The sequence below is a fragment of the Eriocheir sinensis genome, chromosome 70 (genome assembly GCF_024679095.1).
Source record: "Eriocheir sinensis breed Jianghai 21 chromosome 70, ASM2467909v1, whole genome shotgun sequence".
Taxonomy (NCBI): Eukaryota; Metazoa; Arthropoda; class Malacostraca; order Decapoda; family Varunidae; genus Eriocheir; species Eriocheir sinensis.
In genome coordinates, this window is record NC_066578.1 from 2556236 (window position 1) to 2580994 (window position 24759).

Sequence of the window (24759 nt, forward strand, 5' to 3'; positions counted from 1 at the left end):
TTTTGGACCCTGGTTAAGTGTAAATCACAGTGCACCACTGTACTTCTTGATTCAATTATTTGCTAATTCCTAGAAAATTAGATTGTTTGTTTGACTCAATTAATTATTTGTTTATGAATGAGTTTATTTATTAATTTACTGATGTTGTATCACAGTATGATTGTTTGAGACATACCACAGTTAGTATGATGTTGTTTATAGTGATGTTTTTTCCAGTATTCATGATGTGCATAATGTAAATTGTACTTCATAATCAGAATAGAAACCATCCATAGGCCGGATGAACAGAACCGGGAGTCTTTGACAGAGATTCATAGCATGGATATTTGGATTATCATTTGGGGAATGGATTCCTAATTAGTAAATAGTGAACTATTCACCTTTGCAAGGCACATGGATTAATTTAGTTAACTCATTGTAAATATATAGTACAAATATGTTTGACAATTAATATGTATTTCTCCTTACTAATCAACAGGGTCTCTGAACAACGCCGAAAGAAAGTCCAGGAACTGGAGGCACAACTTGGAGTTCTCAAACAGAAACAAAAAGAGCAAGTGAAACTCCTGCGTATGAAGGAACAATCTGAACACAAGGTCAACAAACTGAACTCTGAGATCCAGGTAAGACTAAACATCAAACTTATATTGATATAGGAAATAACTTTAGAAAAAGCAACTTGAACCTCTTATTTTCCTGATCTCCACACCCAGCATACTCACATAATCTCATGTTCAGACACCATTTGGGTTGTTGCCATCTGCTTTCACTTAGTTTTTCACCTGTTTTGGCCCAGCCGTAGTGAGTTTCTTTATGTGCACCATGTAATTCTGCAGGTTTCCATATATAATACATGATTATGGAGTTTATGGCTGAAAACTTGTTATATCAATAGCGACATTTGAAATTTGGTGTGCGCGGCGATCTCTGATACGGTGCGGGGCGCTGTTTTGGCCCAGCCGTGGTGAAGAGGTTAACGCTACAATAAAAGTTTAAATTTTTAGGCAGCCCATTTCTGCTGTATTTTGCAGTGCCTTCATTCAAAGACACGGGTTTTCTTTTTTTCTTTTTTTTTTATTATTATTATTATTATTTTTTTTTTTTTGAGAATGATTATTATTATTAACCCAGTAGCTGCAGGGATCACATTTATTAAAGGCCCCTCTAAGTGAGAAAAATGAGAAAAAAAACATGCAAACCATGTCATAATATATATCTTTGCCTTTGTGATCAGTTTATACATGATCTATTTTTTGGGGGGTTATATCCTAATGACAAAAATTTGGCCCGTCGCTGCTTACGGGTTAACAAGTGTCCCATTTATTGTATTGACCTATAATTGAGTTAGACCCAAGAGAAACAGGGCCACTAACCCGGTAGCAGCAACGGGCCAAATTTGTGGCTTTACCATGTAGCAGCGACGGGCCATATTTGTGCCATGATTTTAACCCCCCAAAATAGATGATACATAAACTGATCACAAATGCTTTGATATATATTATGAAATGGTTTGTGTGAGGTGATTTTTTTCTCATTTTTCTCACTTGGAGGGACCATTAAGAATCATGATCCCCGCTGCTACCACGTTAACCATAACTGAAAGATACTTGAGGCTCTATGGGCAGAAAGTTTTTCGCTGGAAACACCATGACGTATCAGATCCTTCCATGTGCAGTCCATCACCCCAGCCAGCAGGGGAATAGTCCAGTCCAACTCGGTGCCAGTCCTAAGGTTGGCTAAATGGGAAGGGATTCTCCTTGTTTTTGAAAATCTAACCTTTTTAATTTCAATTTGTATCCTCTTTACAGGCGATGAAGGCAACTCGTGTGAAACTTATTCGTCAAATGAGAGAAGACAGCGAAAAGTTCAGAGTGTGGAAGACTCAGAAAGACAGAGAGGTAAGACTGATGCAATATTTTTGTATATTATAGAATGCCTTCATGCATCTTGTAGTTTTAACAAGTGATTTGAAGACTTCAATTAAGAACTGAAATATTTGAAGTCGTTCAGCAACCTTTTTTTGTGTGTCACCTAAAGTAACCCTTTTTTGTGTGTCGCCTAAAGACATGGAAAAAGAAGCCCAGTTAGAAGTGACTGGCATAAAACCTAGGTAGATAGACTGCTTTCCTACTGCATATATCTACTACCCTCTAAGTGATCTTTCTCCGTTAAAGGTTGCAAAGCTAAAGGAAGCTGATCGCCAGAAACAGTATCAGATCGTTAAGATGGAGAGGCTCCACTCAAAGAAACAAAATGTCCTCAGAAGAAAAATGGAAGAAGCCATTGCCATCAACAAGAGGCTGAAGGTATGTAAAAAAAAAATTGTATCTGCACATAACACTTATTATTATTAAGTAAATCTTGGTGGTCACATTATATTTTGCAAGAAATGGACTGTAGTTCTGTGATATTACTCTTCATTCTTTTTGCATTCTAATAAGGCAAAGACCAACTGAAAACACCTCAATGTAAATTTAATGTACAGCAGTCAGGTCTTTTATTTTTATGTTAGCTTTGAGGGGCTTTCATTTACAGTTTTGCATTGTATTGATATAATATTACCATGAGAAATTAGGGATGACATTCATTTAACCTCTTCCCAAGTAACACAATGAACGTATGCCATGGAGGTTTGTCATTACCCCATTTTTAATCAACATAAATTCAGATATAAGCATTTTGGAGATACTGTTGGGAGCTCAGTTTCCTTGTTTTAAGAATGTACAAAAAATGATATATAGACAACCAGTAATCTCCAACCCACTCTGGTAAAATGTCATGCTGCTTTAAGAGTCCAGGAAGTTGTTGACAGCAGGACCTAGCAGTGTTGTGTCCATATTATATTTTCCTTGATCATTTGTTGTAGAAGAAAACTTACCTTCTCTTACGACAACAGGACGCTATGGCTCTTCAGAAGGCAGGATCTGAGAAGAGAGCGGCCTCTAAGGACATTGCTGGCACTGGGAACCGCATCAGGTACAGCAGTTTGTACTTTTTGTGTTAAGACTCATTAGCCCCTATTTTTAAACGTTTCAGCGCCTCTGTTCCCGTTTGAAAAGCCTCTTGTAGAAGTTGCTGGTATTTAATGGACTGTTTTGTAATCCCAGTGGTAGTTATACACAGCTTCCGCATCTTGAATGGGAAAAACACCCATGAAACCCAGTTAATCTTCTGTGGCCTTGGGAAACTGTCATAGTGGGAGCCTGATATGTTTAACCTGGTAACAGCGACGGGCCAGATTTGTGGCTTTACCATGTAGCAGCGACGGGCCAAATTTGTGCCATGATATAAACCCCCAAAAATAGATCTGGCCAAATTTGTGCCATGATATAAACCCCCCAAAATAGATGATACATAATTTGATCATAAATGCTTTGATATATATTCTGAAATGGTTTGTGTTAGGGGTGATTTTTTCTCCTTTTTCTCGCTTGGAGGGACCATTAAGAAACATGATCCCTGCTGCTACCAGGTTAAATATAAGGATCTTTATTCTTACACTGACGATTCTACACCAGTCTTCTCTTTGTGCTCCATAATCTATTTACTTCAAAGATCATGATTAATCTCACATATAGGTGGTGGAACCCATTATCTACCTACTTGATGCAGTTTTTCCTTAAAGAGAATCATTACTTAACATACGCTGTAAAATCTAATGGTGCCTTGTTCACTTTTTAGCAACGTTAGGGTGACAACAACCTGACTTGCTGGACAAACTCAAACCCCTTCAATCCATCTAGTCCATGGTAGCAGTCTGTCCTGTCCTGATAACATTAACTCCCTCTAGAAGCCACAACCATCTTTTATTGGTATCATTTTGCAAAGTTTAAAGATGCCGTTGATTGTATTTCAGTGGATTATCATTATTACATATCTATCTATACCTCCAGTGTTCTGTTCTCTCATTGAAACTCCTAGAAGGGGTAGCCATTGCAGAAGCATATCCAAATTCCCTTGTTTCGGCACTCCCTCTCAGCACACTCAACCCTTCCCTTGCCAACAATCTCTCCAATACCCAGCCATTCTGTTATTTCATTCTCTCTTCTCCTAACCAAATCTTAATCATGTTCTCTGCTGCAACTCCGTATGACAGCAAAATTAAAAGTCTACTCTTATCATCTCAAATACCATAACCTTAGTCTTGTCAATACAAAGATTCTTTCAAATTTCTCCTCATACTAACACTGCAAATTTATCCACAATCTTCTGCAAAAGCATCTCGCCTTCTGCCAACAACACAATCATTTTGAAATAGGTCTGCCACCAAAGGCTGCTCCCTGCCTCTCACTTTCAGCATATGGTACCATTTTTGGTGAAATAAACTTACAGAAATATTTGCTTGTATTGGCATGGTACTGCATTAGTTATTCCTGTTTTTGAGCTAGAACCACATTGTTTATGAATATTGGATTAGATATGGTTGGATGTGGGATTTTATTTTGAAGACATTGAGGTACATTTTAACCAATTTTGAATATTGGATTAGATATGGTTGGATGTGGGATTTTATTTTGAAGACATTGAGGTACATTTTAACCAATTTTCCTGTATTCTTTTTTTTACTATGTTCCCGCACATGGCCTGTGTACCTCGCCACCCCCGCTGCAGTTTACAGGTTAATGAGAAGAAAACTTGGATTCTTCAGTTTATTTTGGGGAACAATGAATAAAATTTTACCATTTTATTTCTTGGGTCCAGGTCGTGGTTGGAAGGTGAGCTGGAGGTGGTGTCTGTCAAGAAGCAAGCCAAGCAGTCTCTGGAGGTCTTGATAGACAACCGCAAGTCCATCTCTGAAGAAATCGGCAAAACTAAGGTTGTAACTTTTCTTTTTAGTAGTGCAGTGATGACATAATTCTAGCATTCATCTAGGGTAAAACGGTGAAATATCTTGGATGTTTTTAATGTGTGTAGTATGTAAAGGACTTCATTAAAACAGATTCTTATTTCTTATCTTTCCAGATGAAATTTTGATTATAATTATTGCATATTTCAATTAAAATAAACTTCTCCCATTATTTTAACAGAAAGAAATTAATAGAGGAGATCCTAATTCTTCTGGCGTGAAGCAGCTGGAAATTAAATTAGCGGACCTGGAGAGCTGCCTTCAACTGCGAACTGCTCAAATAAGTGACCTTCAAGCCAAGTTTGTGGATGATGATGAAGGTGAGGCTTCTGCTCTGTTTATACCTGGTTGTAGTCACCTGCCATCATGCACGGATCCAGGAAAAAACTTTTGGGGGGGCCCGATGCTAGGAGTCTTGCGGGTAGAAGGGGCTGTAGCATTACCGGTTTGCCATTTTCGGCAGTCCTGCTCCTGAATAACTGGTGGAGTGACCTGAATCAATGGGCATAACGACTGGTCTTGGTGCCAAAGCATTCCTGGGCGGCCAATGTTCCTCTTCAGATCTGAATGAAACGACCGATTCCTCTGAGAAAGAGCAATGTTATAGCCGCAGCGCGCTTTTGAGCTAGTTTTCATGTATAAGCTCAGGGTACATCTACAAACAAATTCCCACAAGTGGCTGTTGTGTCATTGACATACAACATGAACATAATTTGTGTCAATAATGAGCAGAAAACTTTAAAATAAAATATTCATACCTGGCATAATGCTAGAATAGGTCTGAGAATAGGGCTAAAAAGAAAAAAAATTGCCTTACTTGCAGTGTGACAGAAAATGTGAAAACAAAAATTCTAGTAAAGAAAGGCATTCTACTGTTTGCATCCATTTTAGTCTTGCAGGAAGTAAGGGGAGCCACTCTTGTCTTGATAGAAATATAACATTAAGGTGATTGTTTCAGGTGTAAACACTTAGGTAATGAATGGCATACAATTGTCAGAGACCATTTTTACAGAGGAGTTTTTAGTTGTAAAGATTTTCTACTTGGTCAAGTGAACCTCTCTTCTTATTCTCCTGTAATGTTTGAGCTTTGTTTATTTATATTTACAGACGATTCAAACAAGAAGAGGTTCGAATCCATGCAAAGTATGCTCGAAGCCAAATGTGCCATGAACTACTTGTTTGAGATGGCAACAAAACACCAAGTGAGCCTTGCCACGCAGGAGGCAGACATGAAGGACTTACAGGTGATGGATTTATGATACTCTGTTGTTTGAAGTCCTCATTTCTCTTTGACATGTCTGCATTAATACTTTTGAATAAGAATCTGAATGTTTTCTTTACTTTTTCTTTTCAATACTATAAAATGTCCTACTCCGTGTAATGATAAATGTTTCTTTACTTTTCTTAACTTTACAATTTCATATTAGTTTCATGATTAAATGCTTTCCTTACTTTAAAATGCCATCCTCAGTTTCATGATCAATGTTTCCTTCAGGCCCAGTACGATGAACTCTCCCAATCCCTGGATGCCACGGAGATGCAACTGAAGAACCTGAGAGAGGCTCACCAGGAGGAGCGTACGCGGCTGGAGCGGGAGCATGAGGAGAAGGTGCTCTTCCTTCTCGGCCAGATGTCGAAGGCTGAGGTATGTTCACAAATTCTTATGTATTGGATAGGTGGATAGTTGTTGTTCCCTTGAGCTTAAAATATACAAACAAAAATTCTAACCTTCAACACAACATCTGGATTGACAAACAACTGCAATGGAATGTTGGATTTGTCTTTGGTTATAATAGTAACAACCTTTAAACGACTTGGTGACTCTCATGACACCTGCCTCTGAGGTCCTGAGAAGAGTAGAGTCGGGCGCGCATTAGTGACGCGCTATCGCGTTGTGATTGTGTTGTCATTCTGTACCAGCGTCGGCGTGGAGAGTGTAGATGAGACCTCTACATAATAGGAACACTGAAAGAGGACATTTTTAGATCATGCTTGATTATAGAGGATGATGTCTCCTCTCTGCCTGGCGAAATAAATGAAAAAAAAAAAAGACTTTTAGACTTTCGGATGATAAAAGGATTTTTTTTGAGTTTTGTTGATTGTGATTACTTTAACTAAAGACTAAAGAAGACACAAGATTCAGGCAGCCATCAGACCGCCTCCCGCATGGTTGAGCTTTCTTTCTCTTGACATGGTTCCATGGTCACGCATGTCGCCACGCGTGTGCGCTGTGTCGTGTCTTGTGTGTGCTCCAACCACATCGAGCCACCCATACCAGGGGGGTTGCCAACATATCAAAATAAAATCGCTACAACACCAAAAAAAAAAAATTAATCAACAGTCGAACAACTTTATTGCTTAAGTTAGTTGTAATTTAATGTTGTTGTTTGTGTCGCAGGTGTGGACGCACCTTTAGATGGCTAGGTAGTTAGTATGATAAGTTTTCCATCAAGCGCCAGTGTTGACATTGTGATCTGGTGCTCTGAAATGGGTGTGCATGTGTGTTTATCCCTGTGTGTGTTAATATACCCCATGATTTAGGCATTGGTATTTACCCTGTTTACATCCAGAAGTATGAGTGCCAAGTTTTATGTCCTTATTCATATTCACAGGGCGCAGTGGCCACAGAAGACAAGGAAAGTGTTCTTAGCGAAAAACTGAAATTACAAGAAGAAGAAATTGGACGCCTCACCCACCTTCATGAGCTGCTTCAGAACAAGACCAAGGAGTGTGAGGATCTGAAGCAACAGCTGGCAGAGAAGGCAACAGCATCTCTGGTGAGCCATTTGTACATCAGTAGCATGAGCTGTTTCTTGACTGAGATGGCTGAAACATTAGTGGAACTTCTATTGATCAATGTTATATCTATTTTGATTACTTTGGTATTACAACGCTTTGTTTTAGATGTTGTACACAGATTACATTTTTTTAGTTAGTGGAATCATGAATCATGTAGAAATTTCTCTCACTCACTAAAATTGAGTTATTGAGAGGAGGAGCTGTTGAAATCCGTACATTTTCTGGCATATAACAACCCTTAGTTTCCAAGATGTGAGCATAGAGGTTTGTTTGCTTTAGAAGATGACCCCAAAATCTGAAGCCTTGTAAGCTTGCTGCTCCAATATCCCCAATGTTTTATCACTTCCTACTGACCATTATTATTAACACCTTGTTAACCCCTTCACTCTGGCGAAGTCGGCGTCCAACAGCGTCACAGTTAGTCCTCTTCTAAACCTCTTGACCTCTCAACGAGCTTTTTTGGGTTTCACTGGCAGTATGTTGTCACCAACTGTTTCCTCTCTCTCATGATGCTTTATACTTAACTAACATCCATAGGCAGCCAAGCAGTACTCTTAGTACAGAGTACCAGCAGCAGCTATAGCTGAAAAGCACTATTGGCATTAGTGATAGGATTACAACTATTGAGAATTACCAGTGATGTATTAGTGGTAACCCCCCCCCCCTATGAGTTCATCCCTAAAATGAGGTGGCCTTACATGTGACACACATGGGTGTATTAGTAGTTAGCACGCCTGGCTACAAGCACTGCCATTGGCCAACCAGCCCAGCATGAAGTTGTAACTGCCACACAAAGAGAACAAGAGTTAAAGATCTCAAGGTTAACTGTATTAATAATTTGCAAGCAGTTGGCCGCTAATTATACCACACCACTGCTACCACCTCTGCTAGCAAGGTGTAAATAGAACATTGAAAAATCATGATTTTTCATTTTTATTTATTTTTTCTTGGTCAAGGAGGAGGTCAGGAACCTAACTCCACACTTACATGTATTCTTAAGAAAAATTAGTTTGCTATTTAATAATTTGCTGGTCAAACACTTTCTTTGGAAGGCAACTCTGTCAAATAGCAGGGTTTCCCTGTACTACAAATTACTTGTATGTTTCTTCCTCTAAAAATTGGGTAATGAAATTATCAAACTAGTAATGAAAACAACACTACAAGCAGTTGCTCAGCTGATACATTTAGCTAAAGTTTGCACAGCAGCCACCATTTTAATTATATTCCCTTGCCATTCATCACTCAGATTCCTAAAAGCTGTATCTATGGAAATACTTTTACAGGGGGTCCTCGACTTACGATGGAGTTCCGTTCCTACAACACTGTCATAACCCCATTTTGTGTAGTCGAAACACCCTTTATTAAAAGGAACTGTTGGCCCCAACCCTCTAATCAAAGTGCCATAAGCATTTGATTCACTCACTTGTTCTAACACAGTAGTAAAGTCATAATTAGATGGTAAATATTTGTATGAAAAACACTTCTAGGCCATAAATATAAAATAATAAAATGAAAAACTATATCAAAAAAGTTCAGCACACTACCAATGTTTGTTGCTGTTTCTTTTACATTTGATATTGCCCTTTAGCTGCTGGAATTATTGTATAAAAAATCGGTGCACAGGTATCAGTATCGGTCAAAATTTTGGTATCGGTACATCCCTATCCTGTCCCATTCAGAAATGATAGCAAGGTCTGAGGTTCAGGAGTATTCTTAAATACTGTCAAATACAGCACATGAATGTGAGCATTTGATGTGAGAGATTTTTTTATTTTAGTTGAAACCCGAGTTGTCATCTACCTGAATTTTTCTGACCAATTTTTCTCATGTTTGTACACAGGTGACACCAATACTTGGAGATGCTCAGAATATTCGTCGCCGTACGTTTATAAAGGGCCCTAAATCTGCCGCAACACAAAACGTGGCCAAGAAACTGCCGATTGATTTATCAGACCTAGAATCTGAGCCTGATGAGGAGGATGAGGAAGAGGACCAAAAGCAAGATCCAGACTGGCGGATGACTCCTCTCTTCAAAAAGATCAGGAAGATTACAGTAAGTATCATTAAGGAAATTATAAGAATTTATTGTCAGGCTGTGACAACAAATAATTTCAGTTATCTTTTTTACTTGTTTTATCAGCAGCAGCACTAGTGACTGTAGGACAACAAAGCCTTTTCTCAGCATTCTCGACCTCCCTCTGATGTTATTCTACACCATCTTACTCTAGTGAAGGTTCTGATTTGATTACTCAGTGGTTCTCTTTCAGCCCTAACTTTGCAATTCCTGGGTTGCCACCCTGTTACTTTGGTTATCTATCTGCTATCAGTTCTACTCATCGTATGATTTATCCATCGTTATCAGTTTACTCATCATATGATTTGCCCAAGTTTACTTATTATTTTTAATCTTAATTAGGATATTTTCAACCTTAGTGAACTCCCTCACCTTTGATGCTTGCTTCTTCTATTGCCTTGCCATTGACAGGACTTTTCTATTCTTCTTTGAACACTCCGCTTCTCTAGATCTTTGGTGGGAAGCAAAGTTTCTGAACCATTTGAGACTACGAGCTTAACACTGTGCATCTTCCTTTTCAAGAAGTGGTAATTTGCTAATCATGGGATTATTTCATTTACCAAAAGCCCTAATTTCATTCCTGTTATCCTTTTGATTTTTCTTGTTTTTACTAGGTTTACATTCATTGTTTGTCATTGACTAACTGGTATATTCCTGCTTTTTCAATTGCTGCTTTCATTTATGTATAGCTGCTATAGCAGTAATTTGAAACTTAATCTGCAGTGTAATGGACTCTGCAAGAAAATCAGTCAAATTAGCAAAACTAAACTAAAAGATTTGCTCACTTATAAAAACTGGATGTCTCCATTTGTAAAAGTCGGAAATTTTTAAATGAAGCTTCCTCAGGCAAATAGTAAAGGAAGCAGTGCGTGAAAGAAATACACTGTACATACTCATACATAAGTAAATTTTGTAACATTTGTGCCTGATTTTGACAAATATATTTAACATAGTGATTATAAAAGTCAGGTAATCATCCTCAAGGTGGACACTAAATATTGTTTTTATACCCTGTTCTCAACAGCAAGGTATGGATGATGAAAATAAAGCAGAGACAACTACTCAGACGAAATCTCTAAAACGGGACTCCAGTGGAGAGAGTAAGTGTAAGTGCAAGGGAGATTGTACTACGAAGAAGTGCTCCTGCTCAAAGAATGGAAACCCTTGCCATTTGAAGTGTAACTGTGATGCCGGCAAATGTAAGAACAGAAGTTCTCAAGAACCAGACTCCACTGAGGTATGTGCCATTGAATTTTTATCAATAGTATCCATTAACAAGGAATTTTTATTTGATTGTGTTGGTGTGACTTTATTTTATTAGGATTTCTATCACAAGTTCATTAATTGGTGGACAATTTTATCACTTATGTACATTGTTTCAAGATCTCAAAACCTATTTGTATTTATGCATCAAACTTATAGAAAATGGATGTAAATCATGCAGTAGACTGATAGATTAATAGTGGTTGGAAATTTTTAATTAAATGACCAAGAAATACCACTCGAATAGAGGATGAATTGCATGCTAAGCCCTCTAGCTCTACCTCAGGCTAAAGCCGACCATAAACATCGCCCATCGGCCTGTACTACCGACGAAAATGGGCTGGTTGTGTAGGGCCACACACAGGCTGCCTTGTGAAAATATACAGTACACGTTGAATCACCACTAGGGGTGGAAAACTGTCTATAATAATGTGCTTACAGTGTTCCTATTAAATATTCCGTACTCACTCTCACAATGGTCATATAGTCTTCAACTTAATGTCAAAGGACAGTTATGGGTATGTAGTTTGCAATGATACTTCATTCAGTCATGTGAGTTAACTAGGAGTGAAGGTATGAAAGGTTAAAGTGAGGTATGTTTTTGCCTGAATATGCCAGTGTGGGAGGACAGGCACGGCAAAATAAGCCCGCACTTTAAGGGTTGAGGCACAGGGCCGGGCATGTTCTGGTTGCTCAAAGCCTTTTCTTTAAAGTATACTTCTCAAGGTATGAGAAGAATTAAGTTGAAAATGCAAGCATGAAAATGTTCTTGCTGTGAGGTCTACTATCGGAGAGAGGAGCGTGGCGACTTACACTCTCCAAGTTATGAATGACGTCACCAATTGAATCTTTGCCGACGTTTGAAACGCTAATCACTCCGCTTCTAATTCTACTTTGGTATTGAATTTCTGCCAATTGTTTCCTAGTTCTGTTTGAATATCACCAAATCAATAATAATAATGTATAATATATACTAACTGGAATAATTTGGAATAATTTCCACATGTGGAAACCGTTATTGTAGAAATGGAAGCCGTGAGAGAATTACAGAAAATCTATTTGTGCGGTGTTGGTAGATGGAGGGGAACCTGAAATGTGGTGAAAGTTGAGAAATTTTTCTTATGAAAGGGCAGAAAATTTGAGAACCGCTATGGGAAAAACTTTTATGGTAGAACAGTTTAGACATTTACATGTAATAACTAGAAAATGCTCTAATTATTACAACCAATAATTCCCAGTTTTCACAATTTTTCTAAAACTTGCAACCTTCCAAAAATCTTCCTAGAGTTCCGTAATCTGCCATGCAAGTTTCCTCTTTATAGGTATTCAACATATGCATAGGAATTATGATGTTTATTTATTTTATTTATTTATTTTTTCAGCCCCATGGTGAGACATGTCTGAATTCCACATTTGATATCACAACCATGCCACTGAAGGAGAATGTTGCCAAGAAACCAAGGTATGTTTGATTTTTCATACTATGTAGCAATAAAAAAAAAACTGACAGATCAGGTTTTTGTTTTTTTTTTTTTTTTTTTTTTTGTTGCCTATTGTTTTGGTGGGCATCTGTGGATGGGGGGCCTCCAGGTGCTTCCTGATGGTGGGGCCTGATGCCTGATGGTTCAGGTTCAGCCCGTGAGTGTTGCCTTCTTGCCTTCTTCATGCTGCCCTTTCCTTGCCCCCTACTGCCGTTCTTGATGATTCTTGGACGGCTTCCTAGAGTCCGTGGTGGTCTTCAGATGGGGTGGGGGGTTTTTAAGGTGTGGGTAGTTTTGACGGTGAAAAAAAATGGGTGGTAGGTAGAGGTTTGAATGAACCAGGTATCCCATCACGCGCCGAATGTGGGTGTCCTATCATATCACCACCGCCTACCCACAAATAATAACATTTGTGTGTGGATTTTTGGGGGGGAGGGATTTATAAACAGTAATAAACAGTAAGTGGGGGATAGAACAGAACCCTGCAGAGCACCATAGTTTACAGGCAGAACACAGATTGTCTACCACAGCAAACACTGATCACCCTAAAAGGAAACTGTAGATGAAAGTAGAGAGAGATAGAACCCATAAGAAGGTAGTTTAGAAAGCAAACTCTTATTACTGGCTCTGTCAAGCAATTTTCTGCATATCTAAGGCAATAGCAGAAGTTACACTATAATGGCTAAGAGAGGATGACCATGCAGGGTGTTGACATAGAAAAAAATTATATGGAAAACAGGGAGACTTCCATCAGGTCCATAAGCCTTCTGGGGATTCAGACCACAAAGGGCTTAAATAAATTTTTAAGAAATTTATTTTTGTGGGCCTTTTACATGAGTAAATTTATCCTGAATGGTCTCTGTCCATGGTGGCATAGGTAGAAATTTTATAGTAAGGTAGAAGAGCATGTAAAAAGTCTATACTAGGTAGTTATTGAGTTAATTAATTTCTTATACTTAAACATCTGCCTTTTTCAGGATTGAGACAAAGGCATCTCTGCTTAACAACTCAGATGAGTCTCCCGATGAAAACAGCCTGACTGACTCACAGGGGACTGCTGCACAAAGGACTTATTTTATGTCCCCAGATATCTTTTAATCTTTTAAGTTACTGAAAAGTTTTTACAAATTTTATGTCCCCAGATATCTTTTAAGTGTGTATAAAGAAATATTTTACTGTATAAATGTAGCTTAAGATATGTGGTTTGTCCAGTGTTTGGTGATCTCAAAGGGTAGGTTAAAAGACTGTAAGCATCTTTCAAATAATCTGCTGTCTGTGTTTAAACATTGAACTTAGTAATTTATTTTCCTACAGCATTGTTTGTTTGAGCTGTGATGCTGAAATATTATTGGAAGTTTGCCATCCATCACAATTCATTTTACATATTTTTATATTAATGACTCTTCTACCGCTTCCTTTAGAACAATAGTTTAATAATTTGTTAGGACATTATTTTTCCTAATTCATAATGCCCAGCATATCCTTATGATGTTCCTAATGCACAGAATCGACAATCCCATTTCTGAACACTATGAATTGCATCTGTTGTGTAAATAGTTCCATCCTCTGAAATGTTAAAATAGTAACATCTCCAAAAATGTTCTTGACATGAAAATGGGATCTCTTTTAAGGAATAACATTTGTGTGTGGATTTTTGGGGGGGAGGGATTTATAAGCTTTACTTTTAATCTCACTTTTAATGTTTTGTCATTTCTCAATCAGGAGTAAAGGTGATCTAAGTTTATTTTAATTATATTAATCCTTCCAACTGTTTTTAACTGATGAAAGTTTAAATAAACTTTCAAAAAGTTCCCAAACAGCCCTGTCTTTTATGAAAGTAAAGTTTGTTTCATCCTAAGATGATTGCTTACTGATTTTAGGTGTAAATTTGTATTTCCAGAGTGCTGTCATTACATTTTATATACTTTTCAATATCTTTCATTCCCACTATTAATTTGTATTTAAACAAATTTTGTCATGTAATTTCTTAGAACCATTATAATGAATTAAGTATCCTATATCTGGAAAATCTTTAATATAGTTAATTTATCGTTTTCTGTATATAGAATGGGGTTAGAACATATTATTGTTTGGTGTACAAGAGGAACTTTTTTTTTTTTTAAAGAAAAAAAATGGTTTCAAAACCACCATGTTTCATTTTGTATAGCAAGGACTAGTAAGGTAAAGTTGGTAGCAAATGGTATTGCTTGTGACAGTGGTGCTCATCTCGGTTCCATTGAGCCTGTGGTGGGAGACTCAAACAGTCTCCCTTAGCAATTTTTGTGTCTTCAGCAAATTGATACTTTGCAAGTGAGCCCATCATTGATATCATTAACATAAATTAAGAAGAGCATGGAGCCAAGCACTGATCCTTGAGGTACGCCGCTTCTGACATCGAGCCAGTTAGATGTAACACTGTTTAGAACTACTCTGTTTCCGCTCAGAGAGCCAGTCCACAAGCCAATTGTGAATGTTACCCGAGATACCATGTGCCAATAGTTTGCTGAGCAATCATTGGTGGGGGACCTTATCAAATGCCTTTTGAAAATCCAGATATATGATATCTACTGATCTCCTTTCATCGAACACCTCAAAAATATAATGAAAAAAATCTAGTTAGTTAGTTAAACACTGTTTACTACGGAAGCCATGTTGTAAATTATTTATATTATTTTCTTCGTAGAATTTCACCATATTGTTGCGAATGATAGTCTCCATTAACTTTCAAACAATCGATGTCAGGCTAATTGGTCGATAGTTTCCTGGACGAGACTTGTCCCCCTTTTTGAAAATTGGTGTGACAATTGCTAGTTTCCAATCAGACAGAACTTTTCCAGCTGTTAAAGATTTACTGAATATGATGGAGAGCAGTTTACAATTTTGGTTTGGTTTCTTTTAAGACCCTAGGGGTAATTTTGTCAGGACCAGGAGCTTTGCTTACGTTAATCTTTTCAATTGTGCGTAAAATGTCACTTTCTACGATGAGCACGCCACTTAATATCTTTTCGGTCCTAAAAGGGGGTTGAGGTGATAAACAATCTTCGTCGGTAAATATGGATGCAAAAAAGTTATTTAGGATTGTAGCCATTTCATTTTCATCGTTCGTGTGGTTACCATTATCATTAGCAAGCGGTCCGATACCACAAGTGAGTGACTTTTTATTATTTACATAGCTAAAAAATTCTTTAGGATGAGATTTACTCGTTTCTGCTATATATTCTTCAAGATTTTTCTTGCTCCGTTTCATTAATTTCTTGGTTTCGCAGAGAATTCTGCCCAACTCTAGTTTGTCAGCCTCACTCCGAGTTGATACGTATCTACTGTATACGCGTTTTTTAAGAGATAGGCTATTTTGAATTTCGTTATTCCACCATTTGGGTTTCTTCATAAAAGCTGAACGTCTGTTACGATAGGGTACGCATATGCTTATGGCATTGTTCAATATTGTGGTGAAGGCCCCCCAAGATTTATCAATATCTGTTTCTGCCGAGATTTTAGTCCAATCAGAATTATTTAGAATTGATCGGAGTCTTACGAAATTCGCTCTGATAATCAGGCACCTTTTCTTTACTAGGAGTTACTTTACTTTCTTTCATATTGATGCTGAATGTGATTGTTCGGTGATCGCTAGAACTAAAAATTGGACCAACATTTACTTCGTTAACTAGATCAGCTGTCGTTGAAAAGATAAGGTCAAGTATATTATTTTCCCGAGTCGGTTCTTGAACGTGTTGATGTAAATCACTTTCTAGTAAATTTGTGTACAGGTCGAGCCCTGTATGACAGTTCAACAGTTCACCCCATCTTTTCACTAACAAGTTAAAGTCCCCAACAATTACTGCCTCGCAACTGCTTCTTGTTTCTAATAATAATTCACTTAATGTGTGGTCGATATCAAGAGTCTGCCTTGGCGGTCTGTAGATAAGTCCAATCACTATTTTAAGAGATTTATTTTTAATTTCATGAAGACAGTGTCTACTGGATGGAGAGAGTTGTGGATATAAAAGATAACGCCTCCACCCCGTCTGTTCTCTCATTCATGCCTAAAGATGGTATAACCCGGTGTGGTGTCATGAGACAGCAGCTATAATAAGACATCCCATCCTGATCTGCGCATGTGTGGGGTTTGTTTACAAACAGAGGGTGAATGAGCTATGACACGGTACCATGTCTTTTGTTGACTGCCTATCATGAAATGTCCCACCTAAGTTTATTCTTTATCTTTTTTAAAGTGATAAATTAGATGACCTACACCCTTTATATGTCAGTAAATGTGATAAATGAGACAACCTACACCCCTTGTATTTTATTTATTTTTTTTTTTTTACAACAAAGGAGGCAGCTCAAGGGCACACAAAAAAAAGAAAATAATAAAAAAAAAGCCCGCTACTCCTAAAGTAAAACAAAAGAGGTGGCCGAAAGGAAGATCAAATACAGGAGGAGAGGTGTCCTGATACCCTCCTCTTGAAAGAGTTCAAGTCGTAGGCAGGAGGAAATACAGATGAAGGAAGATTGTTCCAGAGTTTGCCAGCATGAGGGATGAAAGAGTGAAGATGCTGGTTAACTCTTGCATAAGGGGTTTGGACAGTATAGGGATGTGCATGAGTAGAAAGTCAAGTGCAGCGGGGCCGCGGGAGGGGGGGAGGCATGCAGTTAGCAAGTTCAGAAGAGCAGTCAGCGTGGAAATATCGATTGAAGATAGAGAGGCAACATTGCGGCGGAATTTAAGAGGTAGAAGACTATCAGTATGAGGAGGAGAGCTGATGAGACGAAGAGCCTTAGCCTCCACTCTGTCCAGAAGAGCTGTGTGAGTGGAGCCCCCCCACACATGAGATGCATACTCCATACAAGGGCAGACAAGGCCCCTGTATATGGACAGCAACTGTGCAGGGGAGAAGAACTGGCGGAGACGGTACAGAACGCCCAGCCTCGAGGAAGCTGATTTAGTAAGAGATGAGATATGAAGTTTCCAGTTGAGATTTTGAGTTAAGGATAGACCGAGGATGTTTAGTGTTGAGGAAGGTGATAGCTGGGTGTTGTCAAAGAATAGGGGATAGTTGTTTGGAAGATTGTGTCGAGTGGATAGGTGGAGAAACTGTGTTTTTGAGGCGTTGAAGGACACCAGGTTCTTCTTGCCCCAATCGGAAATAATAGTAAGGTCTGAGGCTAAGCGTTCTGCAGCCTCCAGCCTTGAGTCGTTAAGTTCCTGAAGGGTGGGTCTTCTATTAAAAGAAGTTGAGTAATGCAGAGTGGAATCATCGGCGTAGGAATGGATAGGACAGTTCGTTTTGGAAAGAAGATCATCAATGAACAACAGAAAAAGAGTGGGAGATAGGACAGAACCCTGTGGGACACCACTGCTAATAGATTTAGGGGAAGAACAGTGACCGTCTACCACGGCAGAAATAGAACAGTCAGAAAGGAAACTGGAGATAAAGGTACAGAGAGAAGGATAGAAACCGTAGGAGGGTAGTTTAGAAAGCAAAGATTTGTGCCAGACCCTATCAAAAGCTTTTGATATGTCCAGCGCAATAGCAAAAGTTTCACCGAAACGGCTAAGAGAGGATGACCAAGAGTCAGTTAAGAAGGCTAGGAGATCACCAGTAGAACGCCCCTTGCGGAACCCATACTGGCGATCAGATAGAAGGTCAGAAGTGGAAAGGTGCTTTTGAATCTTCCGGTTAAGGATTGATTCAAAAGCTTTAGATAGACAAGAAAGTAAAGCTATAGGACGGTACTTTGAGGGATTAGAGCGGTCACCCTTCTTAGGTACAGGCTGTATGAAGGCATCCTTCCAGCAAGAAGGAAAGGTAGATGTTGACAGGCAGAGGCGAAAGAGTTTGACCAGGCAGGGTGACAGCACGGAGGCACAGTTTTTAAGGACAATAGGAGGCACTCCATCAGGTCCATAAGCCTTCTGAGGATTGAGGCCAGAGAGGGCATAGAAAACATCATTTTATAACAGGCATAAAGGAGTCAGAGGGGGGATGAGTAGGAGGAATATGCCCAGAATCGTCCAGAGTGGAGTTTTTAGAGAAAGTTTGAGAGAAGAGTTCAGCCTTAGAGATAGATGAGACGGCAGTGTTGCCGTCAGGACTGAGGAGTGGAGGGAAAGATGAAGAAGTGAAGTTGGAGGAGATGTTTTTGGCTAGATGCCAGAAGTCACGGGAAGAGTTAGAGAAAGCAAGGTTTTGACATTTTCTATTAACCTCTTCAGTACCATGACGCAGTATATGATTAATGAAATAATTTTTGGTTAGTTGGAGAATAGATTTGGCACGATTTCGGGCAGAAAAGTAAAGTTCATAATTAGCATTAGTTTGAAGGCTCTGGTACCTTTTGTGAGCTACCTCTCTATCATTGACAGCACGAGAACAAGCGTGATTAAACCAAGGCTTTTTAGCGTGAGGAGTAGAGAAAGAACGAGGAATGTATGCCTCCATTCCAGAGACAATCACCTCTGTGATGCGCTGAGCACACACAGAGGGGTCTCTATCCTGGAAGCAATAATCATGCCAGTAAATGAGATAAATTAGGTAACCTACACCCCTTGTATGTCAGTAAATATGATAAATTAGACAACCTACACCCCTTGTATGTCAGTAAATGTGATAAATGAGGTAACCTACACCCCTTGTATGTCAGTAAATGTGATAAATGAGGTAACCTACACCCTTGTATGCCAGTAAATGTGATAAATGAGGTAACCTACACCCCTTGTATGCCAGTAAATGAGGTAACATACACCCCTTGTATGTCAGTAAATGTGATGAGGTAACCTACACCCCTTGTATGTCAGTAAATGTGATGAGGTAACCTACACCCCTTGTATGTCAGTAAATGTGATAAATGAGGTAACCTACACCCCTTGTATGCCAGTAAATGTGATAAATGAGGTAACCTACACCCCTTGTATGCCAGTAAATGTGATAAATGAGGTAACCTACACCCCTTGTATGTCAGTAAATGTGATGAGGTAACCTACACCCCTTGTATGTCAGTAAATGTGATAAATGAGGTAACCTACACCCCTTGTATGTCAGTAAATGAGGTAACCTACACCCCTTGTATGCCAGTAAATGTGATAAATGAGGTAACCTACACCCCTTGTATGTCAGTAAATGAGGTAACTTACACCCTTGTATGTCAGTAAATGTGATAAATGAGGTAACTTACACCCTTGTATGTCAGTAAATGTGATAAATGAGGTAACTTACACCCTTGTATGTCAGTAAATGTGATAAATGAGGTAACTTACACCCTTGTATGTCAGTAAATATGATGAGGTAACCTACACGCCTTGTATGTCAGTAAATGTGATGAGGTAACCTACACCCCTTGTATGTCAGTAAATGTGATGAGGTAACCTACACCCCTTGTATGCCAGTAAATGTGATGAGGTAACCTACACCCCTTGTATGTCAGTAAATGTGATGAGGTAACCTACACCCCTTGTATGCCAGTAAATGTGATAAATGAGGTAACCTACACCCTTGTATGCCAGTAAATGTGATAAATGAGGTAACCTACACCCTTGTATGCCAGTAAATGTGATGAGGTAACCTACACCCTTGTATGCCAGTAAATGTGATAAATGAGGTAACCTACACCCTTGTATGCCAGTAAATGTGATGAGGTAACCTACACCCCTTGTATGCCAGTAAATATGATGAGGTAACCTACACCCTTGTATGCCAGTAAATATGATTAGGTAACCAACACCTTGTATGCCAGTAAATGTGATGAGGTAACCTACACCCTTGTATGCCAGTAAATATGATGAGGTAACCTACACCCTTGTATGCCAGTAAATATGATGAGGTAACCTACACCCTTGTATGCCAGTAAATATGATGAGGTAACCTACACCCTTGTATGCCAGTAAATATGATGAGGTAACCTACACCCTTGTATGCCAGTAAATATGATGAGGTAACCTACACCCCTTGTATGCCAGTAAATATGATGAGGTAACCTACACCCCTTGTATGCCAGTAAATGTGATGAGGTAACCTACACCCCTTGTATGCCAGTAAATATGATGAGGTAACCTACACCCTTGTATGCCAGTAAATATGATGAGGTAACCTAAACACATTGTATGACAGTAAATGTGATGAGGTAACCTACACCCCTTGTATGCCAGTAAATGTGATGAGGTAACCTACACCCCTTGTATGCCAGTAAATGTGATGAGGTAACCTACACCCCTTGTATGTCAGTAAATGTGATGAGGTAACCTACACCCCTTGTATGCCAGTAAATGTGATGAGGTAACCTACACCCCTTGTATGCCAGTAAATGTGATGAGGTAACCTACACCCCTTGTATGTCAGTAAATGTGATGAGGTAACCTACACCCCTTGTATGTCAGTAAATGTGATAAATGAGGTAACCTACACCCCTTGTATGCCAGTAAATGTGATAAATGAGGTAACCTACACCCCTTGTATGCCAGTAAATGTGATGAGGTAACCTACACCCCTTGTATGCCAGTAAATGTGATGAGGTAACCTACACCCCTTGTATGTCAGTAAATGTGATGAGGTAACCTACACCCCTTGTATGCCAGTAAATGTGATAAATGAGGTAACCTACACCCCTTGTATGTCAGTAAATGTGATAAATGAGGTAACCTACACCCCTTGTATGCCAGTAAATGTGATAAATGAGGTAACCTACACCCCTTGTATGCCAGTAAATGTGATAAATGAGGTAACCTACACCCCTTGTATGCCAGTAAATATAAATGAGATAACCTACACCCTTGTATGTTAGTAAAAGTGATAAATGAGGTAACTTACACCCTTGTATGTCAGTAAATGTGAGAAATGAGGTAACCTACACCCCTTGTATGCCAGTAAATGTGATAAATGAAGTAACCTACACCCCTTGTATGCCAGTAAATATGATAAATGAGGTAACCTACACCCCTTGTATGCCAGTAAATATGATAAATGAGGTAACCTACACCCCTTGTATGCCAGTAAATATGATAAATGAGGTAACCTACACCCCTTGTATGCCAGTAAATATGATAAATGAGGTAACCTACACCCCTTGTATGCCAGTAAATATGATAAATGAGGTAACCTACACCCCTTGTATGCCAGTAAATATGATAAATGAGGTAACCTACACCCCTTGTATGTCAAAAAAAGCTGCCATGGTGTCTTGCCGCCATCTTGCCTGGGACAATATCAACACAATGTGTTTGTAAACATTGGGTTCCGCGCATGTGCAGATCAGGATGGGATGTCTTATTATAGCCGGACGTCTCATGACACCACACCGGTAATCTATATTCCGCAATGAAATCTCTATTTGAAGTGTCTATCCAAGGTTCTGTGACCCCGATGATGTGATAATGATTTGTAGCTGCGAGGACTTCTAAGTCTTCAAATTTGTTACGTAGGCTACGAGCGTTTACATAGCAAGATTTAATGTGATTTGAGTCGGGGGTTTCGCGGGTTGAGTGCACCCTTACGGTGGAGCTGCTGGTGTTCTCGCCTCCGCGGTTTTTGGCTTTTGAAGAGCCACTTGGCCACAGAGCAGCCTCCCGAAACAAGCTGCTCCAACAGGGTTTAAGTGGATGCCATCAGCAAGGAACAAGTCTGAATCGTAGTAAAAACTGTTCCACAAGTTAGCGAACTGGACGTTTTCTTGTGAGCAAAGGGACTGAAGTCTGTTGTTTGTGCTGAAGGCCTTACTGTAAATGCTAGATTCGGCACCGACCCTCGGGAGGATTCCTGAGATTATGATGTTACTGGCATCCGTTTTACATTTATACTGCTTGATCATGCGGCGGTATTTCTCAAGCAGTTCCTCAGAACGGGTTGTCTTTACGTCATTCGTCCCCGCGTGAATGACAAAGAGGGTGTTTCGGTCGGCATTTCTCGTGACATCATCGCACGCTGCGGTGATGTCGTCCAGTCTGGCACCTGGATAGCAGTAACGTTTTCTGCGGCCGTTTGATGAACGACCACAGAACTCAACCAGCTGGCCACGCACCATGGAGTCCCCAACTAGGCGAGTCTCGAACTCATCCTCCATGGTGTCTGCTGGCACCTGGAACCTATTGAAGGTAGTGGGGGTCAGTAAATCCTTGGTTGCCTGCTTCGGTTTGGCTCCATTCCTTACAGGTTGGAACCCGACATCCTGTGAAGCAGGAAGAGAAGCATCAAGTGGGGCAGGCTGGGGGTCAGCCTGTGGGGCAGGCTGGCGGTTGTCCTGTGGGGCAGGCTGGCGGTTGTCCTGTGGGGCAGGCTGGCAGTTGTCCTGTGAGGCAGGCTGGGGGTTAGCCTGTGAGGCAGGCTGGGAGTCAACCTGTGAGGCAGGTAACACGTCCTCCCGTGAAGCAGGAGGGTCGTCTGGAGAAGGCAGTCTCAGTGGAGGGCCTCTCCACCATTGATGGTGGAGTCACTGCCACATTATTTGAAATAAATTCCTGAAGGGCTTCCATTCAGTCACAGCCTTCTGAAGATGTAATCTTTGAACGCAGAGGCGGCAAGTTCTACTCAGCTGGAAGAACTGAGCTGCAAATCGTCCAGGACAGACATCACACTTAAGGTTCGAAAGCATTGTTAGAAATTCAAGCGAGTTAACAGTTTGGGCAAATATTAAAATATTGAATTGGATAAAAATTGTGCATGGAAATTAGATACTGCTGTGTTAGATGCCTCCAACACTGGGAGTTTGCTCCCGCAGGGTCTTGAAAACGCCTCAAAGACCAATCACTTGTCCTGAGCCTCAGTCACAAGAGAGACTTTCATAACCCGGCACTTTTCAGCTATTGTCCTTGAAGTTTTGTCCCATAGAACGGGGCTGGCGCAGTCACTCAGAGCAGAGCTGGCAAGGGAGGAGAGGAACCAGCAATTCGTTCCCACTTTCCGAAACGTCTAACCCAACTCTGAGACCCTTTCGAGGCCTGGCCAGTGGCACCTGTCACCAGGTGTTCTTTACCAACTCTAGAGAGTATCAGACGCCCTTCCTGAGACCAAAAAGCTGAAATATTCCTTTAGTATAAGAAAAACCCTCAGAAACTCCACCTAGAAGCCGGGAGGTACAACCTCAAATGGCCCACGGAAGGCATCTCTTTCAGGAGAAAACAAGAACCAGCTGTTATGCAGACTAGGGATGGGAGTACCGTTGATAGAGGGGAGGGACGGGGAGCTCACACCGACAACTGGTTCCCAGGGAGGCTTTTTAGTATAGAAGTCGCCACACTCCTCTACACCGCAGGCCTAAATAATTAGGTACGGTCCAGCTGACTAGGACCCTGGAACTCCAGCCATTGTCTCATAAAGAGATCCTCTGCCTGCAGTCCAATCCACCACTGCTGCTGCCCAGAGGCTTCACCGTGACCCTGGCACGGGAGACAGATCAGGTATTACACCTTGTCCAAGGGTGACCTGAGACTATGCAGGGCAGGGACGTCTGGTTCCCTGAGGTGAAAACTCTTCACCCTGGAGATAGAATGGGGGAAGGAAGACGAAAGAGGGAGAGGAAGGGGAAGAAGGAGTAAGAGAGGAAAGGGGGAAGGAAAAGGAAGAAGGGGAAGAGGAAAGGGAATGAAGAGGAGGAGATAGAATGGGGAAGGAAGGGGGGAGAGGAGAGGGAAGGGGGGGAGGGGGAGCAAAGGGAGGAAGGGTAATAAGGGGAAGAGTTTTAAGGGTATGTGGTGGTGGTGATGGTGGGGGAAGGGGGAGGGGAGGGGGGTGTTGGGAAGGCAGTCGAGGTTAACCCCCAAAAAAGATGGTGATGTGTGTGTGTGTTGGAAGGTTAAGTGCGGCATGAACATTTGTGTAAGTAAGCAGAAAGAAGAGGAGGAGGAGGAGGAGGAATGGAGTGATGTATGAAAGGCAAGGAAATTGTAGAGAAAAAAAGGGGTGGGGATGAAAAGAAGGAATGAGAGAAAAGGAAAGAAGGAAGGAAGGAAAACTAAATAGTCATCCTTCCCTTCTCCTCTTCTCCTTTCTTTCCCTCTTTGCTAACCCATTTCTCTCTTCCTATCCTTTCCCTTCTCCTTTCATTCCCTCTCTGCTAACCCATTTCTCTCTTCCTATCCTTTCCCTTCTTCTCCTTTCATTCCCTCTCTGCTAACCCATTTCTCTCTTCCTATCCTTTCCCTTCTCCTTTCATTCCCTCTTTGCTAACCCATTTCTCTCTTCCTATCCTTTCCCTTCTCCTTTCTTTCCCTCTCTGCTAACCCATTTCTCTCTTCCTATCCTTTCCCTTCTCCTTTCATTCCCTCTTTGCTAACCCATTTCTCTCTTCCTATCCTTTCCCTTCTCCTT

The 24759-nt window shown here is 40.2% G+C and overlaps 1 protein-coding gene and 1 long non-coding RNA gene across 4 annotated transcripts in view; both read left to right on the forward strand.

The window, feature by feature from the left end:
- Positions 1-14282, forward strand: part of LOC126988724 (chromosome-associated kinesin KIF4-like) — a 32892-nt gene extending 18610 nt beyond the window's left edge. The window contains exons 15-27 of the mRNA XM_050847086.1: positions 479-623; positions 1809-1898; positions 2175-2306; positions 2897-2976; positions 4702-4816; positions 5028-5166; positions 5954-6090; positions 6342-6491; positions 7459-7623; positions 9486-9698; positions 10744-10956; positions 12365-12444; positions 13441-14282. Of these exons, the coding sequence (XP_050703043.1) occupies positions 479-623; positions 1809-1898; positions 2175-2306; positions 2897-2976; positions 4702-4816; positions 5028-5166; positions 5954-6090; positions 6342-6491; positions 7459-7623; positions 9486-9698; positions 10744-10956; positions 12365-12444; positions 13441-13561 (1780 nt within the window). The 3' untranslated portion in view covers positions 13562-14282. The remainder of the gene's footprint in view (positions 1-478; positions 624-1808; positions 1899-2174; positions 2307-2896; positions 2977-4701; positions 4817-5027; positions 5167-5953; positions 6091-6341; positions 6492-7458; positions 7624-9485; positions 9699-10743; positions 10957-12364; positions 12445-13440) is intronic.
- A 4801-nt stretch (positions 14283-19083) lies between these two features.
- On the forward strand, positions 19084-21202 carry LOC126988652 (uncharacterized). Of its 3 annotated transcripts, none has more exons than XR_007742411.1 (3): positions 19084-19125; positions 20396-20433; positions 20813-21202. It is a non-coding gene; the product is annotated as an uncharacterized LOC126988652 (long non-coding RNA). The 3 variants fall into 3 exon arrangements; XR_007742412.1 differs by lacking the exon at positions 19084-19125 and adding an exon at positions 19276-19317; XR_007742413.1 differs by lacking the exon at positions 19084-19125 and adding an exon at positions 19440-19481.
- The last annotated feature ends 3557 nt before the right edge of the window (positions 21203-24759 follow it).